At 56.5% G+C, this 22339-nt stretch overlaps 1 protein-coding gene across 6 annotated transcripts in view; it reads right to left on the bottom strand.

Moving 5' to 3' along the window:
- Positions 1-20964, bottom strand: part of PHRF1 (PHD and ring finger domains 1) — a 28253-nt gene extending 7289 nt beyond the window's left edge. For 3 of the 6 annotated variants that reach the window (XM_060019585.1, XM_060019584.1, XM_060019582.1), the window contains exons 1-10: positions 20807-20964; positions 18825-18905; positions 17108-17223; positions 16711-16809; positions 13031-13245; positions 11972-12055; positions 10247-10365; positions 4128-4225; positions 3685-3860; positions 3022-3148 (exon numbers count right to left, since the gene is read on the bottom strand). In XM_060019585.1, coding sequence (XP_059875568.1) covers positions 3022-3148; positions 3685-3860; positions 4128-4225; positions 10247-10365; positions 11972-12055; positions 13031-13245; positions 16711-16809; positions 17108-17201 — 1012 coding nt within the window. In that variant the 5' untranslated portion in view covers positions 17202-17223; positions 18825-18905; positions 20807-20964. Of the gene's footprint in view, positions 1-3021; positions 3149-3684; positions 3861-4127; positions 4226-10246; positions 10366-11971; positions 12056-13030; positions 13246-16710; positions 16810-17107; positions 17224-18824 lie in introns of all 6 variants that reach the window. The other 3 variants (XM_060019583.1, XM_060019586.1, XM_060019587.1) reach the window with 3 other exon arrangements.
- Positions 20965-22339: the final 1375 nt, after the last annotated feature.

Genomic DNA, 22339 nt, shown 5'->3' on the forward strand with positions numbered 1-22339 from the left:
GCTCCCAGCTCTGTATCCACTTGGTGGTCTCACCCCGGAGAAGCACTCTCCCAGAGGCCTGGAAACAGACGACCTCACGGTACGTGTCCAGTAAAACGTATCCTGAGGATTACATTGCAAACCCAGCAGCGTTCCGTCCCCCTCAGCCACCCTGGGGCGCTATGGGCTGACTGGGGACGAGCCATGGCAGCCACAGGGCGCCCTAGTTCTGTGATGCTCCAGCACCCCCGAACTCTCAGGAACCCCAGCACAGAAACAGCAGGTTCCGAGAAGACGTGTGCTGTTAGAGCACTTCCGCTGCACTTGAACCTGTGATCTCGCGATGAAGCTAAAAGCCCTACCTGATCTCCACTGAAGGATGCTACAAGCAGCTCGGGGGTTCTGAGAACTGCTCAACAAAGGAAACAGACGGAGGCGCCAGCGAGCCCGTGCTGTCCACGGAAACTGCACTCCTGGAAGCAGCCCGTCAGGAGGAAGCCTCTCCTTCACCTCCTCCGTCACTTCATGGATCTGAGACCTGAGCCCCGGGGCTGCCTGACTGTGAACAGAGAGCCTGGCGGAGCTGCCCGCTGGGAGGACCCCCAACCCCAACCCAAGCAACCCTTCAAACACCCCACCAACCCAACGAAACGCCCACCTGCACCTGAGCCAGCCTCGGGGCTCCAGCCGCCCAGCCGGAGCAGGTGAGACCTGCCCGCGAGGGATGCGCCAGGATAGGAGACCCCGCATCAACCCCAGTCAAGAGGACACAGAGACACTTAACAGGCAGCCACTAGTGCAGCACAGACCTCCTTTGGCTCGAGATGCAAGTAAACTATTTTTTAAATTCCATCACAATTTGTGACACAATTAGAACTTTCAACACCGACCAGCCATTCCACCGTGCTGCGCGATTATTGCTCATCTCCTTGGGGGTAACAACGGCCTCATTGTTAAATCAAAAGAGAGACTCCCTCTTCCAGAAACATACTGTGAGACACTCAGAGGTAAAATGAGGATCTGCTTCAAAATAACAGAGGGGGAGGGGGTGGAGAGAGACGAAGCAGCCCCGGCCAGGAGTCGCCAGGCCATGGCAAGACAGTCACAGGGTGCTGTTCCGGTCTCCCTGCGCTTCCACAGTGTGACTACGTCTGTAAAAAGTGCGAAACATTGGGCTTCTCTGGTGGTGCAGTGGTTAAGAATCTGCCTGCCAATGCAGGGGACCAGGGTTCGAGCCCTGGTCCGGGAAGATCCCACATGCCGCGGAGCAACTAAGCCTGTGCGCCACAACTACTGAGCCTGCGCTCTAGAGCCCGTGAGCCACAACTACTGAAGCCCGCGCGCCTAGAGCCCGTGCTCCGCAACAAGAGAAGCCACCGCAATGAGAAGCCTGCGCACCGCAACGAAGAGTAGCCTCCGCTCGCCACAACTAGAGAAAGCCCACGCGCAGCAATGAAGACCCAAAGCTGCCAATAAATTAATTAAATAAATAATTTTTTTTTAAAAAAGTGTGAAATATTCACGGCAAAGATGTAACAGCCAAGCGTGGGGGCCACTCGGGACAAAGGGAGAAGTGAGCCCGTCTCTCCAGGAGCTGCAGCACCTCCAGCTCTTATCCTGGGACGGGTCTGTGAAATGCAAGGGAGCAACTGCTGGACTGAGAAGTGAGACCCTGGACATGAGAGGAGATCCACACAGAAAATACGAGAAGCAAAACCTCTCTCATCCTGAACTTCAAGGCAGTGATCAGCGTGACCTCGGGGTACAGCTCCGGGCTCCATCCACTACACGGGGTTGCGAACCGGGTGTCCTCTCTGTGCTCAGCTCTTCGGGGGCGAGGGCTCTCCGGGAGCACATATGCGCTCGGCACCTGGCGGGGCCACGCAGGGCAGCGGAACCTGACACACACACGCCCGCTGGGGGTGGGGAGGACGAGCGCGGGCAAGAACGCGGCGCAGCTGCAACGCACACGTTGCTGATGGGAGTGCGGGGGTGAGTCACCTCCAACACACGTTCACTGGTTGCACCTAGTCTACTGCTCTCTACCGACCCAGAGCAGCGGAAACACCTGCCTGCAGGAAAGATACTCACAGCAGCTTCATTACAGAACCAACCCAAATGCCCGGCACAGGCAGGTGGACAAGCTGGGGTGGTTCGTGCCGTGGCATGTTCCTCACCAATAAACAGAAATTAACCCCAGACACCCACTACACAGGCCCCCAATCACTCTGCTGAGCAACAAACCAGAGCACACGCTCAAGACCTCATGAGTGAGAACCGAGGATGGCTAGCGCCAACGACAGGACGGCAGGTGCCCGGAGGGGCTGCCTGGGGAGCGGGGGCAGCGGCTGGAAGCCTCGTCGGTCTCACCGGGAACCATATGCCCAGAGTGGGTGTGCTCATCACAGAAAACGCATGTCTCAATAATGTTGATTTTTAAAAGACCACAGATTGCAACCCGCTGAAAGAAACAGGAAACCACATCTACTGGTTTAAATGAACAGTCAAGGAGAAAAAGGAAAGCTCTTCTTTGGAGAATTCCAACCCATGAATATAAATGGAGCACAGACCCAGAAATCGCCGAGGATGTTAAACTGGGGTGAAAGCTTCTCCCCAGGCAGGGATGTCGACTACCAAAGAAAAATGGAACTTACTGGGACAAAATTACCGAGACTAACACAGAAAAGGACTAGAAAACGTGAACAGCGCCCAAACCAGCAAAGACACTGAATTAATCATTTTAGCTGTTCCCACCCAGAAAAGCCAGGCATGGGGCTTCACCTGTGTGTTGCCCAATTTAGAGAAAACATCGCGAATCTTCCACAAGGTCCTTGGGGACTCTTCCCCGATCAACTTCGGGGAGGCTCTGTCACCCTGATGCACATGCAGGGCGCTGCTGCATAAACAGCACCCTGGGGGGTTCAGAGGGAAGGACCAGACCCAGACCCCTGGGCCTGCAGGGCCTTCTGCGTGATGGTCTGCGGAAACCAGGCTACAGGAATGGCAGCCACCACTGGAAGCCAGAGACCGAGCCAGGCCTACCTGCTTTCCTCCTCCGACGGGCAGGGGCTCGCCGCCCGGGGTGCTGGTACACAGCTGTGCTCAGACCAGCGGCCACAGCTTCGATGGTCTCGTCCAGCAGAGGAGACATGAGGTACCTCGGGACGTGCTGCACAGCACGGGACGGCGCTGGTCAGGGGGGCCGGAGCCGCCTCAGGCCCCTTGAGGGAGCCCCAAGGAGCCCCCTGAGCCCCCGGGAGGCTAGATGCCTCAGCCTGGCAGCAGCAGACATCAGGCAGGCTGCTGGGGGCTCCCCAAGGGCCCAGTGGGAAGTGGGGTCTGGGAAGGCCTCCCGAGGAGCAGGCCGGGCAAGGATGCAGAACAAGGAGGGCTTGCGGGCCTCAGAGTGGAGGGCGGAGGTGCCAGGAGGGACTGTGGGCATCTGTGGTGGGGTCCCGGGACCACATTCCCCATGAAGTCCTCTCAGCTCCTCTCAGTTCAGTACTACGGCCTTGGCAGGTGACAGCTGCAAGGCAGGGGACCCCCGGCAGCTTCCACGATGCACCCACGGGCCGGGCCACCGACCACTGGCCGGACCCGACTGTCCAGCACCCCCAGGGCCAGTTCTCCACTGCTGCCGCCGCCTCAGGCCCACTTGGCTTTGTTCCCTGCACATGGCCAGGATGCGAGGCCACCAGCACCCACCTGGATCCTCCTGGCTGTGGAGATCCGGTTCCGGTTCACCGTCGCTCGGACCCTCTCGCTCTGCCGTGTCCTGGCGATGGCCCGGGTCCTCCCTGCGTGTGGCTGAAGCCGGCTGGTGGTGGGCACTACGTCGGCCAAGAGCAGGGAAACCTCCTCCTCGCTCACGGGACCTGCGTCTTGGAAGAAAACACCCTGGGCTGACGTGCACTCCGCTGAGCCCTGGCCCTGGTAGGAGGACTCTGGGAAACGGGGCACAGGGGGTGTCTCCCTGGAGCTTGGGCTCCTAGACCCCCATCAGCCAACCCCCTGTCTCCAGCCCGTGCCCCGCCCAAAGAGTGCAACCGAAAGCCGCCCCTGCTGGAGAGCCGGACGCGATCTCCCTGGGACGAGGGGCCGGCCCCACAGGAAGGGTCCGGACCACCTGAGGGGGGGCAGTGTGTTACCCGCAGCAGGGGCGGCCCCGGGGGCAGCACATTCCGGACAGAACCACTCGTCCACTGGCACCTCCTGGAGAGGGGGGTCCAAACACTCCATGTGGTACCTAGGAAACGAGACGGTGTCCCCAGCCTCACTGTCCCAGCCAAGCGAGCCCTATGACAGGTCTCCTGACAACACACCCTGCTGTGATCTCGTGGCCCCCCAATCCACGTGTGGAAGCCCTAACCCCGCAACGTGACGGCACCTGGAGACGGCCTGTGGGGGTGATGAAGGTTAAGTGAAGTCATGAGGGCGGGGCCCTGACCGACACAGCGCCCCCTCCCCGACCGTGAGCTCTGCCAGGACTGACTTGGATGCCCCCACCCGAGGCCAAGGGGGAGTCCGCCTGCTCAGAGGGCCTGCGCGCTTGGAGCTGCAGACACCTGTCTTCTCACTCTCCCACCGGCATTCTGGGTGGACGGACCCCCACCGCAGGCTTCTGGGCATCTCTGCCCTCCAAGGGGACCCTGACGGCCGCCAAACTCTCCCCAGGGGACGTACCATCTGGAGGGACAGAGCTAAGAGAGCGGCAGCTGGACCCTGACGGCGGCGGGGTGGCAGCCACCATCCTGGGAGGCCAGTCTCCGAGGAGCTAACACCCCGCACGGCAGCGCCACCCAACAGCGTCTGCTCTTCAGTTGCCGGAGGAGCCACCGCTGGCGTGGGCCGCCGGTGCCGGAACCCTCCGAACTCCATCCCAGTGTCCGAGATGGCGCCGAGCCAGGCCAGGTGGAAACCAGCGCCGAGCCCACACTGAACACCCGAGCCCAGGCTGGACTCGGCTTTGAAACCCAGAACAGCCCCATGATCGCCCAGTAGGACCGGCCTGCAGCGCTCACTTGAGCACAAGGATGACCTCCTCCCACTGGGAGAGCCACAGCCATGTGGCACAGAGAGGTCCTCCCTCGAGAATAAATACCGCTACATAAAACACAAATGGGGGAACTCCATGGAGGTCCAGTGGTTAGGACTTGGCAATTTCACTGCCAGGGTCCGTGTTCAATCCCTGGTCGGGGAACTAAGATCCCAAAAGCCACGAAGCACGGCCAAAAACAAAACCAAGGCAAAACCCCCCACAAATAATCTGTACCTTGCTTCATATAACAGTGAAAGAACCTGGCATATTCATGTATCTATGGACAGGCTTGTGAGTTACTCATTTAAAAATGAGTAACAGGGCTTCCCAGGTGGCACAGTGGTTAAGAATCCGCCTGCCAATGCAGGGGACACAGGTTCGAGCCCTGGTCTGGGAAGATCCCACATGCTGCAGAGCAACTAAGCCCGTGCGCCACAACTGCTGAGCCTGCGCCCTAGAGCCCGCGAGCCACAACTACTGAAGCCTGTACTCTAGAGCCCGTGCTCCGCAACAAGAGAAGCCACCGCAATGAGAAGCCCGCACACTGCAACAAAGAGTAGCCCCCACTCGCCGCAACTAGAGAAAATCCACGCGCAGCAACCAAGACCCAACACAGCCAAAAATAAAAACAAATAAATAAACTTATATTAAAAAAAATTTCAGTTGCAGCTCCCATTATTAAAGAAAAATGAGTAACAGTGATCTTAGACTTGTAGACTTGTGACTTTAGTTGAAAGACTTAACTGTAAGAAAATTTAGCTAAGGGCAAATATTAGCAGTGAGGATATTCAGAAGCATACGAATCACTATATTTTTTATCAGTTTTAATGTTTTAGGTCTATCACAATTTTTATGTACTTGTCTTATCTGTTAAATTCAAGCACATAAAAAAACAAATAAGTTTATAAATATACTTTACAACAAAAAATATTTTTGCAGAAGTTGCAAAAATCCCCGAGTCACTGTTAAAACTACTAAAATTGGGGCTTCCCTGGTGGCGCAGTGGTTGAGAGTCCGCCTGCTGATGCAGGGGACACAGGTTTGTGCCCCAGTCCAGGAAGATCCCACATGCCGTGGAGCGGCTGGGCCTGTGAGCCATGGCCGCTGAGCCTGTGCGTCTGGAGCCTGTGCTCCGCAACGGGAGAGGCCACAACAGTGAGAGGCCCGCGTACTGCAAAAACAAACAAACAAACAAAACACTACTAAAATTGAAACAATTTTTTTTTTGGCCACACCACGCGGCATGTGGGATCTTAGATCCCTGACTAGGGATTGAACCTGACCCCCTGCACTGGAAATGTGGAGTCTTAACCAATGGACCACCAGGGAACTCCCTGAAACAGAACCTGATATAAAGAATTAACATAATCAAGGATTGTAGGCTCAGACAAGGCAATCCCAAGAAAGAACTGAGCTGGAGGTATCACCCTCCCTGACTTCAGACTATGCTACAAAGCTACCGTAATCAAAACAGTACAATACTGGCTCAAAAACATACACACAGAAAAATGAAACAGAAAAGAGAGCCCAGAAATAAACCTACACTTACATGGTCAATTAATCTACAACAGAGGAGGCAAGAATATACAATTGAAGAAAGACAGTCTCTCCAATAAGTGGTGCTGGGAAAGCTGGACAGCTTCATGTAAAACAATGAAATTAGGATACTTTCTCACACTATATACAACAATAAGCTCAAAATGGATTAAAGACCTAAACATAAGACTGGAAACTATGGGACTTCCCTGGTGGTGCAGTGGTTAAGATTCCGTGCTCCCAACGTAGGGGGCCTGGGTTTGACCCCTGGTGAGGGAACTAGATCCCACATGCATGCCGCAACTAAGGAGCCAGCGAGCTGCAACTAAGGAGCACACGTGCTGCAACTAAGAAGCCAGTGAGCCGCAACTAAGGAGCACACCTGCCACAACTAAGGAGCATAGTTCCCGCAACTAAGGAGCACGCCTGCCCCAACCAAGACCCAGCACAACCAAATAAATAAAATAAATATTTAAAAAAAAAAAAAAAAAAAAAAGACTGGAAACTATAAAACTCCTAAAAGAAAACAATAACAAAACACTCTTTGACATAACTCACAGCAATATTTTTGGGGCTCTGTCTCTCAAAGCAAAGGAAATAAAAGCAAAAATAAATGGGACCTAATTAAACTTTAAATCTTAACTTTTGCACAGCAAAGGAAACACTGACAAAACGAAAAGACTTCCTGAATGGAAGAAAATATTCGCAAAGTACATGACCAACAAGGGATCAACATCCAAAATATATCAACAGCTCATACAACTCAATATCAAAAAAAGTGATTAAAACATGGGCAAAAGACCGCAGACATTTTTCCAAAGAAGACATACAGATGGCCAAAAGGCACATGAAAAGATGTTCAACATTGCTAATCATCAGAGAAATGCAAATCAAAACCACAATGAGACAACACATCACACCTGTCTGAATGGTTTTCGTCAAAAAGGCCACAAATAGGGCTTCCCTGGTGGCGCAGTGGTTGAGGGTCCGCCTGCCGATGCAGGGGACACGGGTTTGTGCCCCGGTCCAGGAAGGTCCCACATGCCACAGAGCAGCTAGGCCCGTGAGCCATGGCAGCTGAGCCTGCGTGTCCGGAGCCTGTGCTCCGCAACAAGAGAGGCCACAACAGTGAGAGGCCTGCGTACCGCAAAAAAAAAAAAAAGACCACAAATAACAAATGTTGGCGAGGATGTGCAGAAAAGGGAGCTCTCTTGCACTGTTGGTGGGACTGTAAATTGGTGCAGCTGCCACGGAGAGCAGTATGGAGGTTCCTGAAGAAACTAAAAATAGAACTACCATATGATCCAGCACTTCCACTCCTGGGTACTTAACTAAAGAAAATGAAAACACTAATTCAAAAAGATACATGCACTCCAGTGTTCACAGCATCATTCACAAAAGCCAAGATATGGAAGTAACCCAAGTGCCCATGAACAGACAAATGGATAAAGAAGATGTGGTGTACACAAACACACACCCTCAGCCATAAAAAAGACTGCAATTCTGCCATTTGCAAAAACATGAATGGACCTGGAGAGTGTTACACTTAGTGAAATAAGTCAAAAGAGAAAAACAAATACTCTACGTTATCGCTTACATGTGTAACGTGGAAATGAAACAAACCACCGTATATAATAAAACAGAAACAGACTCAAATATAGAGAACAAAGTAGTGGTTAACAGTCAGTAGAGGGGAGTCGGGGAGCAAGACAGGGGTATGGGTGGGATTAAGAAATACAAGCTACTCTGTATATAACAAAGTACAAGAATACGCTGCACAGCCCAGAGAAGTAGAGCCAATATTTTATAATAACTTTAAATAGAGCATAACTGATAAAAATTTTGAATCACTGTGTTGTACACCTGAAACTAATATAACTCTATAAACCAATTATACCTCAATTTAAAAAAAAATGCATGCTATGTTCTACTCAATTTTGTTATGAACCTAAAATTGCTCTGAAAGATAAAATCTATTAAAAAAAAAAAAGGACTGTAGGCTGCATTTAAAAGCTTAAGGGTGTGTGGGGGCTTCCCTGGTGGCACAGTGGTTGAGAATCTGCCTGCCAATGCAGGGGACAGGGGTTCGAGCCCTGGTCTGGGAGGATCCCACATGCCGCGGAGCAACTAGGCCCGTGAGCCACAACTACTGAGCCTGCGCGTCTGGAGCCTTGTTGCTCCGCAACAAGAGAGGCCGCGATAGTGAGAGGCCCGCGTACCGTGATGAAGAGTGGCCCCCACTCACCGCAACTAGAGAAAGCCCTCGCACAGAAACGAAGACCCAACACAGCCAAAAATAAATATTAAAAGAAAAAAAAAAAAAACGCTTAAGGGGGGAACTCCCTGGCAGTCCAGTAGTTAGGACTCGGTGCTTTCACTGCTGAGGGCCCGGGTTCAATCCCTGGTCAGGAAACTAAGATCCCACAAGCCATGCAGCAAGGCAAAAAGGAAAAGAAAAAAAAAGGGATAAAAGCTTAAGAGAAAATCGAGGCTTTGTGAGTGAAAGCTCCAACAGCCTCATCCAGGGCTCCCCAGCGTCCTCAAGGCCACTGGAAGGCACACAAGCTCGTCTGGCACAGGGAACCCAGGCCAAGAAGGCAAGGCTGGTGACGAGGGCCAGGCCAGGCCAAGGGGTGTGGCGGCCAGTACCAGGCCTCTCCTTCCCACCACGTGTGGGCTCTCAGGCAGCATCCAGCTGTCCCAGGCCCCTCCTTCTCAGGCCCCGAGCAGCCACCATCACTGGGGAAAAGGGTGCAGTCTGCGTGTGAGCAGGGTTCTGAATGCTGCCACCCCCGTGGCCCCACTCGGTCATGGAGTGTGACAGCAAGAGCCGTGAGCTGGACACACGGGTCTGCAGGACACCCAAGGCTCTGCTTCTGCCCTCTAGCCCCAGACCGACAACAGGCTAGAGGGGACCCGCTCAGACATGGCCAACTTCCGGGACTCCAAAGGGGCAAGGAGCAGCAAGGTCAGGCAACCGTGTCACCAAACACGGATGCAGGCTGAGACTGGTGAGAAAGGAGGGAGGGACGCATTGCATTCTCAGCTGTGTGAGCACCGAGGGCGGGGCTCGGAGGAAGGCGGGAGATGCTGCCAGGCCCGGGGAGGGTGACCTGCTGTCTCAGTGCAGGGAGGTGGCAGGTAGTGGGCCCCGGTGGGCAGCCCAGGAAGTGTCTGCATTGGGACAAGCACAGGCCCCACAGGCGCCCGTCCTCCAGGGCTTGTGCTGCTCCAGCACAAGGAAAGGGCCTGACGAGAAGCAGGGGACCCAATGGTGTTGCAGAATGACAATGAAAGGGGCTCCACGGACACAGGGGTGGCTGGCAGCCTGGCTGGAAGCGCGTCCCACTGTCCTGCCGTGTGAAGCTGCCCCAGCCCCTGGCCTCGCGCAAAGGGTGGGTCCCGCTCGTGTCCGCCCCCGGCCCAGCCAGCCCACGCCCCCATTTCTTGCCTCTCCCCCTCGTCCTGAGATACTAGGTACATCTCTGCAAGCGGCCTCAGGATATCGTCTGGAAACAGGTGGAGGATATAAACAACGATGGGGGGGGACGAAGCATACGGAGCCCAGGACGCAGCAGAGGACCCTCGAGGGGCAGGTGGCGCTGAGCACAAACACAGCTGGGCAGGTCCCTCTAGCGGGTCAACAAGACCAGCTCTGAGCCGAGCTCAGGGCACCCAACGGGAGGGGCTCACCCAGCGTCGCAGCCGTCGCAGAGCAGCAGACGGTCCTCCCGGTCGCTCCTGCCGCACACCCCACAGAAGGTCGGGTCTTCATCCTCATCCTCCCCAAGCCTGGCGCTCTCCACTGGGATCTGGGGACAGGACAGCGTGCTCAGCACGTGGCAAGAGGGACCCAAATCCCAGAGCCGTTTATATCACGGTTTGCAATGGACCCAGAGCAGATTCACACGGGCTCCATGGGCCCAGAGCTTCTGAATTAACAAGCACCAGTGACTTTTCTGTTTTCTAACCATCTCAGGGTAGTTAGCCCTGAGAAAAAAAACGATTCAACAGAAAAAGTCTGACCCACGGAAGGGCTCCAGAGCGGAGTGGCAGGTGAGACAGCCAAACATGAGGGCTACGTTGCACGGACCACGCGGGTGGAGAACAGGGAAGCGCCGGGCTCTCGTCCCCCAAGAACTGTCCCAGGACCAAGCAAAGCACAGAAACGTGACTGCCAAATGACACTCAAACATGTGCTGCCCCACGACGATCACAGCTACTCCTCATCGCTGCCGCCAGCCCGAGCCACCTCAACAGGCTGCCTCGGTCTCCTGCCCATGAGTCCCACTGAGAAACAGCCTCTGCAGCTCACTTCCCCACGGGTGACTCGCCTGAGCCACACTCTCTGCCTTTGTTCCTGCACCAGCCAGGGACTCGGGACCCTCCCGCGGCCTCCTGGACTCTGTGCTGGGTCTGAGCCGCTCTCGGATCTCCTCCAATTGGACCTGCTGGCGTGTAAGTGGGCCCTTCACCCACCTCCCCTTCCCACACAGGAGCCGCTCGGGGCCAAGGACTCAAGAGGCAGGCACTCAAGGAAACAGAGCTTGCCTGCGGGGAAAATGCCGGCGCTCCCCAGAGACCTCGGGCAGAAGAGCAAAGCGCCCGGGGCAGGCCACAGGAGGCTCCACCAGCAGGACGGGACGGGAGCTGCCGGCCCCGACCAAGACTCCAGGAGAAGTCTGCTCACCCAGAGCCGGAGTCCTCACACATCCCTGGCTCCGCAAATAAAAAGGCACATCTGCGGCTATAAGACTCGCTGAGAAGATGTAAGGCAAATCTCTACGAGTCTTTCTTTTTCTTCTTTTTGGCAGAGCCGTGTGGCTTGCAGGAACTTCCCCGACCAAGGACTGAACCCAGGCCATGGCAGTGAAAGCGAGGAAGCCTAACCACTAGGCCACCAGGGAACTCCCTCAACAAGTCTTTCTAATGCTGCTCCTCAACAGAAGACGACGTATGGAGGCCTCCCAGTCCCCAAACAGCAGGTGAGCAAAAGCACGCTTTTAAGAGCAAGGAAGACACCTTGTCCCCAGCCCTCATGCTCCTGCCACGCGCCTTCCCAAGTCTGGTCCCGAGAGAGCTGGCCCCCTCTCCCAGGGCTGGGGTCCACACCCTGACCTTCCCTGCCTGCTGTGGCTGCCGTGGCTCAAGAGGAGAGAAGCTCGGAGATGCAGAAAAGGCGTGTGGGAGTGGAGAGGAGGAAGTCTGGGAAACCGCTCCCATGCAGAGCCCAGGCTGGCCGGGCACACAGCACCACCTCCAGCACCGGGTTTCACGTTCATGGCCGCAAACGGCCTTTTAGTCGATTTCTAAAACACACGTAACTAATACTTCAGGAAAGCAACTTGCCTTTTGAAGGCATGTTTTCCCATGAGATGGGGACCAATGTAATACACAAAAGGGGGCGCCTACACTTACCTTCTTCAAGATTTTACCGCCAAATTGAGCTCGAATACAAATACATTTAAATATAGTTCGATCAACTGGACAGGAATTGGCATTCTGTAAGAAAAAAAAATCATACTTCAACCTTACAGAATCACTTTCACTATTAATACCATCTGAAAATAATTTCATTTAGAAGTCAAGACTTCCTTTTACATTAAAAATCTAATTTGCAGAATGCCTGTGTAGGCTAGGCTCTGTGCTAGGCGGCTGGGGATACAGCAGTGAAGAAAAGAGACAGAAATCAAATCCCTGCCACGTGGAGCGGTTCTCTTGGAGGGCCAGTCAGTGCTAAGAAGACAAGAGGAGGGCAAGGGGTGGCGGGACAGCTGGGTTACTGGCCAGCAAGCAGGGGGCAGAGGAGAAGAGGCTGGGTGCTTGCGGCAACGCCGTTACTGTCACCCTCGCTGGGTAGGGGCAGGCACAGTGCGGCGAGACCGGCCGCGTTCCCGGGGTCCGAGTTGGTGAGGGTGGGAATAGAAAAGAATCAGGCAGGGCCGCTGGTCCTCGAGGACGGTGAAAGGCACGGGGCTGTGGGCCACGCGTCCTTTGACTCATTCCTTCTTTGAGGTTTTTCACAAAGTTCAGAAAGTAGGGAGGGGGCAGTGCTTCTAAAGCTCACCCCGCAACACTGCACCATCTGGTGAACCCCACGTGCTTTTACTGCTAATCACACGGCTCAGGCTTTCCTGGGTCTATGAGATGACCCCTCAGCATGTGAGCACCGGCCAACTCGGCCTGAGCAGGCTGCCCCTGGGCCACTAAGGATTTCTGGTCCCCGAGGGGCACCGGCCCATAAACAACCCTCCTGATCCAGCGCTCCACGAGCATATCACCCCACAGTGAGCTTCACCGACCACCCCGAGGGCCTAGAGCTCGAACGAAGCAGAGATCAAGCTCCGACACCACCTGGGGCTCCAACTCCTGTTATAGAGCAGAGACCCAGACCCTTGAGAGGCCGGCCAGAGGCTGGGTCACACACACACAGAGGCTAGCCCGAAGGGAGGAAGTGCCCGAAGAGAAGCCACGCACCTTGGACCACTCCACGATGCAATCGAGGCAGAAGTAGTGGGCACAGTTCTCGGGTGTCCCCACAGCCTGGTCCCTGAAAGCATTAAGACAGATCGGGCAGCTCTCCGAATCATCATCAGAGTTAAATGCACCGCTGGCTTCCAGCGCCCCCCGAGTAGCCGCTGCTGCTGCTAACGTGTCCACATCGTCGCCGTCTTCTTCGGAATCCTCGGAACCTTGACAAAGAGGCAATGTTACAAGTCCACAAACCGGAGTACAGGAGGCATGCAGGCCGCAGCCGCACTCGGGTGAGCAGGGTCCCGAATCCCACACACGAGGGACAGACCCGCTCCTGCGGCCCCACCAGGACAGATGTCACCGGGCATTTTAACCCGAAGCTGCTTCCAAGCTCAGGGGACACCGGCCCCACCCCCCCAACTTGGAGCCGAATCAGAACCCTCACGAGGCAGGCAGCCTCCCGGGGCCAGCCCGCCTCTCGGCTCAGTGCAGTGGCCTCCAGAGGGCGCCACGTGCCGTCAACACCCTTCTCAAAACAGTGTCAGTGAGCCACGGCCCTCAGGAAAGGCCTCTCCTACAGGTCTTTCATTTTTCTTGCTTCAGGGATTAGAGAGCATAAATTCCTAACCCAGCAAGCTGGCCACAACAGTCCTGATCAATTTCTGAAAGCTTCTGAAGCTGGGGTTAGGCCAGCAGAAAAGGAAGGAGACACTTGCAGTTCACAAGGCAGAGCCAACAGGCGCATTCGTTTTCTCTGCCCACTGAACTCCACTGAAATAACGCTACTTCACATGGACAGGAGAAGCAGGCTAGGGCTGTGGCAGGCAGGGTTCTTACACACCCCCGAGACCCTGCTGTCTCAAGGCAAAGGGAAACTAGAACATAACCAAATGAGCTCTTTAAAAGTAGTTTTCTCTGGCTGGTTGTAGAACGTTGCGGCCTATCCACTGAGGGGTGACTCCCAGGAGCTGAGTGACAACGGCCTCCCCTGGCAGCCGGCCAGAGACAGGACTGGAGCCCCATGCCCGCAGGGATCTGAAATCTGCTGACAAGCCGTGACCTTGGGGAGCACCCTGAGCCTCAGACGGGAACGGCAGCCCTGTGACCCCTTGATGTCAGTCGGGTGAGAACCAAGCAGAGGACCAGCCACCGGTGTCTGGACTACAGACCCATGGAACCACTGAGCACGCGGTTCTCAGCTGCTGTGTTCATGACGATCTGTTACAAACCAAGAGAAAACTAACAAAACTGGTGTCCACAAAATTTTGGAGAATGACTTTGCTCAGCTTCCTGCTTGGCTAAGGGCGTGGAAGCTGGAGGATCTGGTTCTTCCTCCGGAATTCCAGAAGGCTCAGGAACTGAAGGGAAGGCAGAGAGCTGGCCATCTGAGGGCCACCTGACCCCTCCGCGGTGTCCCACCCACGGAGGACGCCTTTGAAGTGCCTGAGGGGCAGCGACCACCAACGGAGAGGCAGCTAAAGACACAGGCAGGTGCCAAGACCCTGGGCCACCCGCCTCCCCACCCCGTCTCAGGGGCGGCCGGACCAGGCCCCAACCAGACGAAGGACCAGGCCAAAGGAGGTGCAGACACGGGTGCCAGCCCGGCGCGGCAGCTGGCAGCACAGCACGCCTGGGAACCCAGTGCAGGTGAGGGCACGGCTCACACGAGGAGGGCAGGACCACACTGGAAAGAGCTGGGAGCAACTGAGATGAGGCCGAGTAGGGAGGGGCTGCGAGCTGAGCAGACCAGGACGCATGTGCACCGCCTGGAGAGCGGGCTGAGGCAGCGGGTCAGAGTCCCAAATCCTCATGTTTCGTCCTAAGACTTGAACAGATAATACCTATCTGAAGTTGAAAACTGAGCAAACAGCGACACAAGCAAATGACTTCCAGGAATCAACACTAGCACAGGAAAAGCAAAAAGATGAGTAGAAAGAGCTGCGGAAAGAAGGGGGACGTGGCAGATACCAGGCCCGTAAGGATGCAGGTAACTCCCTTTGAAGACACTACGTTTGAGATCTCTTAAATCCTCACCAGCCAGAGATACGCTCCTTGCCTGTGAGTTTCACTGACCAGCGCGGAAAACTAGGGGTGTCTGGTGGAGTCTTACTGCCCATCAGCTATGGCCGTAGCCTCCAGGTGCCCGCCCGCCACTGGGCACCTCCTCATCACCTGCGGGCCTGCTGGGCACTGGGCTCTACGCCAGCTGTCCCTGCACGGCACTCCCCACCAGCCCATGTCCCCCATTACCCGGCTAACCCTCCTGCCCTTCAGATCACAGCTTAGATGTGTCTTTCTGGAAGCTTCTCCTCACCAGCCCAGGCCCACAGGGGCTGAGGCCTCCCCATTCCCATCATGTCCCCATAAACACATTCTTGGCATCTATCACCTGACCTAACTGCTCCTTTACACCGTTGTCTCTGCTGCTAGGCAGTTAGCTCGGGCAGAGAGCCCCGGCTGGGCTCCCGCCTGCCCTCCAGCCTGCAGCCCCCGTCCTCTGGCCTCCAGTAGAGCCTCAAACCTCTGCTCGAGGGATGAAGTGACAAAGACCTGATGTCCTCTGCCTCCAGCCTGGTCAAGGCCACATGCCTGTGCCCAAGCCCCAAGCCCATCTGCAGAAACAAGCGAAGAGCCACAACGTGACCTGCAAACTCAGCACAGAACTTCACGTGCCTGCACAGAAGTCAAAATCTAACTCTGGAAGAATATGTCACCAACACACGCGCGGTAGCAAACTCACACTGATGTGCTGTGTCAGTGCTCTTCCTTCACAAGCACTGTCCCACACGTGAGGGGTTACCTTTCTGAAACATTCTAATGTTCATAAACACAGGAGTCCAAGGACTGTGATAAAAAGACTAGGCAGATGCTTCAGGACCACACACGTCCTGAGTGGACGGCTGTTGTCAGAAGGAAAAGAGCCGTAAGTCAAGCTTCCAAAGCCCGGTGCCACATGGGGAGGGGGCTGAGCGCACCTCCCTCTGAGGGGCTGGGACAAGGCAGTCCAGCCTGGGGACCCCACAGGACACGTACCAGCCAGGATGCCCGGGAAGGCCAGGGAAGGAGGTGCCGTGAGGTCCTCAGGCGGCACTATCTCCCCGTGCAGGAGTTCAGAGGCACAAACGTCAAGTGATGTAAACATCCTGGGAATTTCTTAATAAAGTCATTCCGTGCATCTGCCAGTTCTCTCAGGGGTTCCATCAACAGCGAGAGAAGGAGCCACAGGAGGCACCGCCATCCTGCCCAGGTGGTCCCTGGGGTCAGGTGGCTCCCTGGTCAGGTGGTCCTAGGTCCCGGCAAACCTCGGCTCATGCTACCCCTGCCCTGCAGCAGGGGCTGGGGGCCTGCTCTGCCCGCAGGTCCAGTCCTGCGTTCTCCCTGGCAACGCCCTTCGCACTGCTCCCTGTTCTCAGGCATTTTAACCTCCTGCCGCCACCAAGGAAGACACCTACCCACTGTGCCATCAGCCCAACCACATCAATGCGAGCCAGCTTCCCAGCTGAAGACGAGACCCACTGCAGGGGACTGCCAGACTGCTGTGCTAGGGAGTCTCACCCCCAGTGCTCACAGCCCCAGGTGGCCAGCGCGGTTAAGGCAGCAACTTCAACAAGGCCGTTTTATAACAGCAATCCCTGTCACGAGAGAGGGGACACGCGGGGCCGCTCGAACGTCAGCGTTCTCACCAGATCCGTCTTCCAGGTGCCCCTCGTCGTCGTCGCCATCACTGTGCTCAGTGCACGTGTCGTCCTCAGAGCCCCCACTGTGGGCATCACTGCTGTCTTCTAGATGGACAGGTAAACACAGGCCCGGGGGGCAGCGTCATGGCTGAGGCAGGTTGGAAGATGCACAGAGGTGTTCAGAGGACACCTGCCCACAGGGCGCCCAGCGCTGCCCCCGGGGATGGGGGGGCGGGGCCGCATGGGGACGTGGGGAGGGAAAAGCAGCATCTTTTGCTCAATTTACATCTGTATTGATTGCATTAAAAATAAACACCAAACGATGTGCCGCTTGTGCACTTGAAAAGCAAAGCATGAACACTTGCTCCCCAGCTCCGCGTGGAGCGGCGGGAGGGCAGCTCACCAGCATCGCTGGTCAGGGCGGCAGGACGGAGTCTCGGGTGGCCATCGGGCCCCGGGCTGCGGTCCACAAGCTCGTCCAGGCTGTCGTCATCCATTGCTGGACATTGGAGTTCAGCTCTGAAAGAAACCAGGGTCAAGTAATTTCCCGCTGTCCCAAACGTTACGTAAAGCTCCCTGCCGAGAGCAATAGTCACTCTCTACACGTCACGTCCTGGTGACACGTGTCCACCCGTAGCACAGGAGATATAATACGCTCAAAACTGTGCATACACACAAAAGAGACTGGCTCCTACCTACAGAGCCACGTTCAAAGTCAGATCCCAACTTATAACGAACCTAACTGAGCCTCAGACTGGCCACCTTCTTGTTCAGTCAGGCACCTACCACACCTCAACACTCCCCAGGTACCACGAGGCCAGGCTTGAAGGAAATGGCTTATCACAAGCTGAGGCAAAGCAGCGCTTTCAACGGGGGATGGTCACCAGAAGGCCCCGGTGCCAAGCAGGGCCCTCTCCCTGCACTCCCCTGGCACCTCCCTCTCAGCCCTGGCTGGCCAGCCCAGGCTCCACGCACCTGACTATAGCTGGGAGGCCAAGGTACCAGCTGACGTTCCTCTGACCTCGCCCCAGTGCATCCACAGGGCACCGCCAAGTCACCTGACTGCCCGGGGGCAGCACGGGGCCACAAGGAGCAGAGGTCAGGTTCTGCCTCTTGGCTGCCAAGTCCACCTGCTCTTGGGCTCCTGATCTCCAAGTGGGGATGCCTGTCGTGCCTACTCTGCAAGGCCACTGCCAGGATAACACAGAAGATCTAGACCAATGACCTCACAGACATAGGGGGACACAATTACCCTCCCACACCAGGGCCTCTGACTTTGGTCTCCAAATACGGGCTCCTTTCCCATCAGTGCTACTCACTTCCCAAGTGACCCCGAGAGGAAACACCTCAATGACACACAGTGAGGAAACACTGCCCCCATCCAGGTGGCACAGTGTGCTTCCAACCAAGTCCAGTCTACATGGTCAAAGGAAAGGGGTCACAGGAAAGACCGGAAGGCAGAGGCACAAAGCAAGAACCAGGCGCAGGGGGTTAGGCTGACAGCAGCGTGCCCAGAAGCCAGGAAAGGCTCTCATTCCTGGATCCTACATGCAGGCTTCTCTCCCGTGGGCTGTGGGCCACACACTGTGTATGACACATGCATCACAGAAACAAGGGAACGGGCTGTCACTACCACCATTGTACAGATGCTCCCAAAGAATGATCCCCTGATGGGGCTGAGGCCAGGTTCAGACCCCAGAACGCCTCACTTCCCATACAAAGTCCGATTCTGGGAGGACGCTTTCTAAAATAGTGAGGGCATGTTAATGTCATGGAACTGCCACATGATGCTTCTACTGCAAGCAGGCAACTGAAATTTTTAACCCCTGAAAGCCACCACCTTTCTTCTACCTAACATGCCAAGGTTAAGAAAATCAGCAACAGTCCTACTCAACTTAAGGGTCTGCACCCCACTTCTTGGTGAGTCAGCAACACAGCAGGGACCTTCCCTGTCCTGTACCCACGTCCTGACCATGTCTTCTGCTGGAGACGCACAGACCATGGTGCCACTGTCCGTCCACCTTTCCCCTGAGCATGATGGCTGCAGCCCATTGCAGGTAAGAAGACCTATTATCCTCTGGCTATAGCTGTCATTCTGGGACACCTGCTCTCATACTTACCCTGCCCCTACTGTGTGCAGCACGGGTCCTGCCCTGGAGAAGCACAGCCTATGAAGGAGGTAAATACTCACACCCAGGAACCTACCGAGGAAAAAAATCAGAAAATGTAACCCCCCAAAGAGACGACAGAGCACAGCCAGGGACAGTTCACACGCAAAAGGTCAAAAGCACAAACAAATAACCCCTGGCCTCTCCCTTGGTGACTGAGACCTAGGCCTGCCTGCCAGGGGCAGTGGCAGGGCCTGGCTCAGAGAGCTGTAGGAGGTCAGTGCGGCCACGATGGGGTCTGGCTTGCCTGAGACACCAACTCTGGAATCAGGATGACTGACTCCCCGTGTCCCTGCACCTGTGGGGATCAGTCCCGAGAGCCCTGTGCTTCTCCATCACAGCTGCGAGGAGAACCTCCAGGCCTCCCGACAGCCCTCCCTTCCTGCATCATCGTACACAGTAACTTCTGGCAGCGCCCAGGGAAAAGAGCCGGCTAGCCTCTGAAGGTGCTTTCCAGGGCAAGCGCTGTGCGACCACGAAGGAAGAGACCACCGTTAGCAAGCCCCGGCCCCCCCCTTCCTCTGTAAGGAACCCTGCACTCAGAACACTGTGCGAGTGGGACCCTGGCTTAGCACCTACTGGCCCCACCAGCAGCCCCAGCTCAGACACGCCTGCTCAGATCCACCATCCCCACCTCTGCTCATATGTCCCAGACCAATGGCCAGGAAGCCCTTTCTGCGGGAAAGCCCACAGCCCCCCGGCTGCTGGCCGCCTTCGGCAGCGCCCGCAGCACTGTGGTGCTCCTGCCGAGCCTTCAGATTTAAGGGAACCTGGGGAAAAATTTAAACCAGAAAGAGTATTTCCCTCTCTTTTCAAATTCAGGGACTCAAAGCACCTGCAATCCCAACCATCACTAAGGAACCAAAAGACCTTCCGGTATGGTCACCGGCAGCTATGCCAGGACCAGAACCTGACTGCCCATCACCAGGCCCTGAGCAAGCCTGCCCGGTCCAACGTCTCATACGGGGCCAACTCTCAACTTTCATTCATCGTCTGCCACAGAGGATACAAGACCTCGAAACTGTAAACTGCAACGGAAGTCAAAAAGCTAGGGCCCAGCAAGGTCTTGGCAGGGCTGAGACAGACACCAAGAGTCCATGCTGGGAGGCTGCTAAGAGAACCAAAGCCAGGCTGGCCCTGTCACGGCCTTGCCACCAGCCTAGCGCAAAAAAAGGAACCAGCTGTTGTCATTCTGACACAACGTTCTTCTCCTAAGAAAAAATACTGAGTGGTCCAGGGAGAGGGAAGGTGTGCTATGTCCCAAGTCAAACCTCACTTCAGCCTCAGGTCTGTCCAAGTGACCACTGGCCAAAATGTGGCTCACAGGCTGACTACCATCTTGCTGCTGCTGCTGCAGAAACAAGATAAGTATATAAAAGCCAGAGTTGACAAGAATGTAAAACAATCCTTGTTATTAAAAAAAAAAAAACATGGGCCAGGAATCAGGGCTAGGGTTAACACAGTGCCCTGGCTCCGCACTCAGGAGCTGTGTGACGTTGGCAAGTTACTTAACCTCTACGGGCTCCATTCTATGTATGTAAAACAGGAAGGCCAATACCTAGTCCCGAAAAACTGCTGTGAAGACTACGTGAGTTAAAGAACGGGAAACCATCCCGTCAACCAAACAGGCCTGTCGAAACACTGGCGAAGCCAATGAAAGCAAAGATGACCAGGAGCTGGAAACGAGTTAGCAAACGGTCACACTTCGCTCTAGGAAGGCGCCCCCCCGGAAACCCGCCTGCAAGCCCGGGGCCTCCCAGCCTCTGCGCGAGGCCTCCCGCGCCCGCAGGCGGTCACCGCCGCCCGCCAGCCCGGGGCCAGTGCGGCGCAGGCCTCGCACCGCTGGGCAGGCCGCAGACAAAGCGCGAGGCGCCCGGGGCGGCCCTCCGGCCGGGGCGCAACAGACACCCGGGAAGCTGCGGCCCAGCACGTACCCGGAACCTCGCGCCCCGCCGGCCGCTACCGGGCGCTCGCCGCCACTGCCGCAGCCGCCGCCCGAACGAGAACCACGACTAGGCCCGAACGCCAACAACAACAACAACAACAACAACAACAACAACGCCGCCGCCGCCGCCGCCGCCGCCGCCGCCGCCGCCGCCGCCGCCGCGCGCTCCTCGACCCGGAAGTGCATGGAGCCGGCTTCCGGGGTCCTTCCACCCCGCCCTTGGCGGGAACCACTGGGACCAGGGAGGGGAAGAAAGGCCTGAGGTGGAAGAGAGAGCCGCTCCCTGAGCTTGGGGATCTCGAAGCTTTGGAAACACTGTTTAATGCGTTATCACAGTCCAAAGAGACAAGCTGCTTGGAAGAACTTGAGGTTTCTAAGTTCCTGCCTTTGGGCTGTTATGGGACTGCCCCTCCGTCGGGAAGCTGGCACAGTCCGACCCTCCGCCCGTCGCCCAGGGCGAATGGGAGCGGAAGCCTGGCACACCTAGGGTCCCGCCCCCAGCCAGGGTCCCGCCCCGTGCGATGGCCCCGCCCCCAACCCGGGTCCGGCTCCACGCGGCGCCCCCGCCCCGCCCTCCCGCCACCCCCCTCCCATCCCTCAGATGTCAAGCGTGAGCTGCGGAGAGCCGTGCCGGGACGGCCTGGTGGCGCTCCAGGGACGAGCAGCTTTGTGCCGTCCGTTCACTCCGACCAAACACTGATGGACCCTCTGCTCGGGCTCCGCCAGGCGCTGAGCACAGCGAGGACGATTCCCCAGTCCCGTGTCCCATCTTGTCCAGACACAATAAACAATGAACGTTGCGAATCACTGCGCCGCGTGGTGTGTGAGAAGCTGATTCGTGCTCTGCTAAAAAGGGCAGAGTCCGGGGCTCCGGAGGCAGGAGGACTGGCCAGTGGTAGTTAGCGGGTGAGACGTGATGGCGGAGGGAGCAGCCGTGGGGAGAGCTCGGAGAAGCTGCCGGGACCACAGAAGGGAGGCCCGCGAAGTGGGCCCGGGCGGGGAGCGGCACGGGAGGGTCCTGAGCAGGGTGACAGGCGCTGGCTGATAGGATCCCCCGGGCGGCAGCGGGTGAACAGAATGGAGCAGCGGGGGCGGGCCCGGGGGACCAGTGGGGAGGCCTCTTTGGCCAACCCCCCTTCAGGGACCCCCGTGGTGCCGGCTGGGGTGGGGCAGCGCAGGTGCGGGAAACGATCCGCTCCTGGTAGATTATGAAGACAGAAGCGAGGGGGGCGCGGTTGTTGAGGAGTTGGATGTGAGATGCCAGGTAAAAGGGGAAACCAGGAAGGGTTCCTGGAAGCCAGGGGAAGAAGGCGCATCCAGGAGGACGCCTGTGTGGAGCGAGGTGGGAGTCACCGGTGACCCGGAGGATAGCAGCGCTGGGGGGCGGGGCAGCTGGAGGCGGTTTAACGAGAAGGCGAGCTGAGTGACGGCCGGCGAGCACCAAGCGGGAAACAAAAGTGGAGGCAGCTGGAAAGAAGGCCACCGAGAGAAGGTTGTTTTGTTTTTTCTTTTTACGAGGGGA

This window comes from Delphinus delphis, chromosome 8, assembly GCF_949987515.2.
Source record: "Delphinus delphis chromosome 8, mDelDel1.2, whole genome shotgun sequence".
Classification (NCBI taxonomy): Eukaryota; Metazoa; Chordata; class Mammalia; order Artiodactyla; family Delphinidae; genus Delphinus; species Delphinus delphis.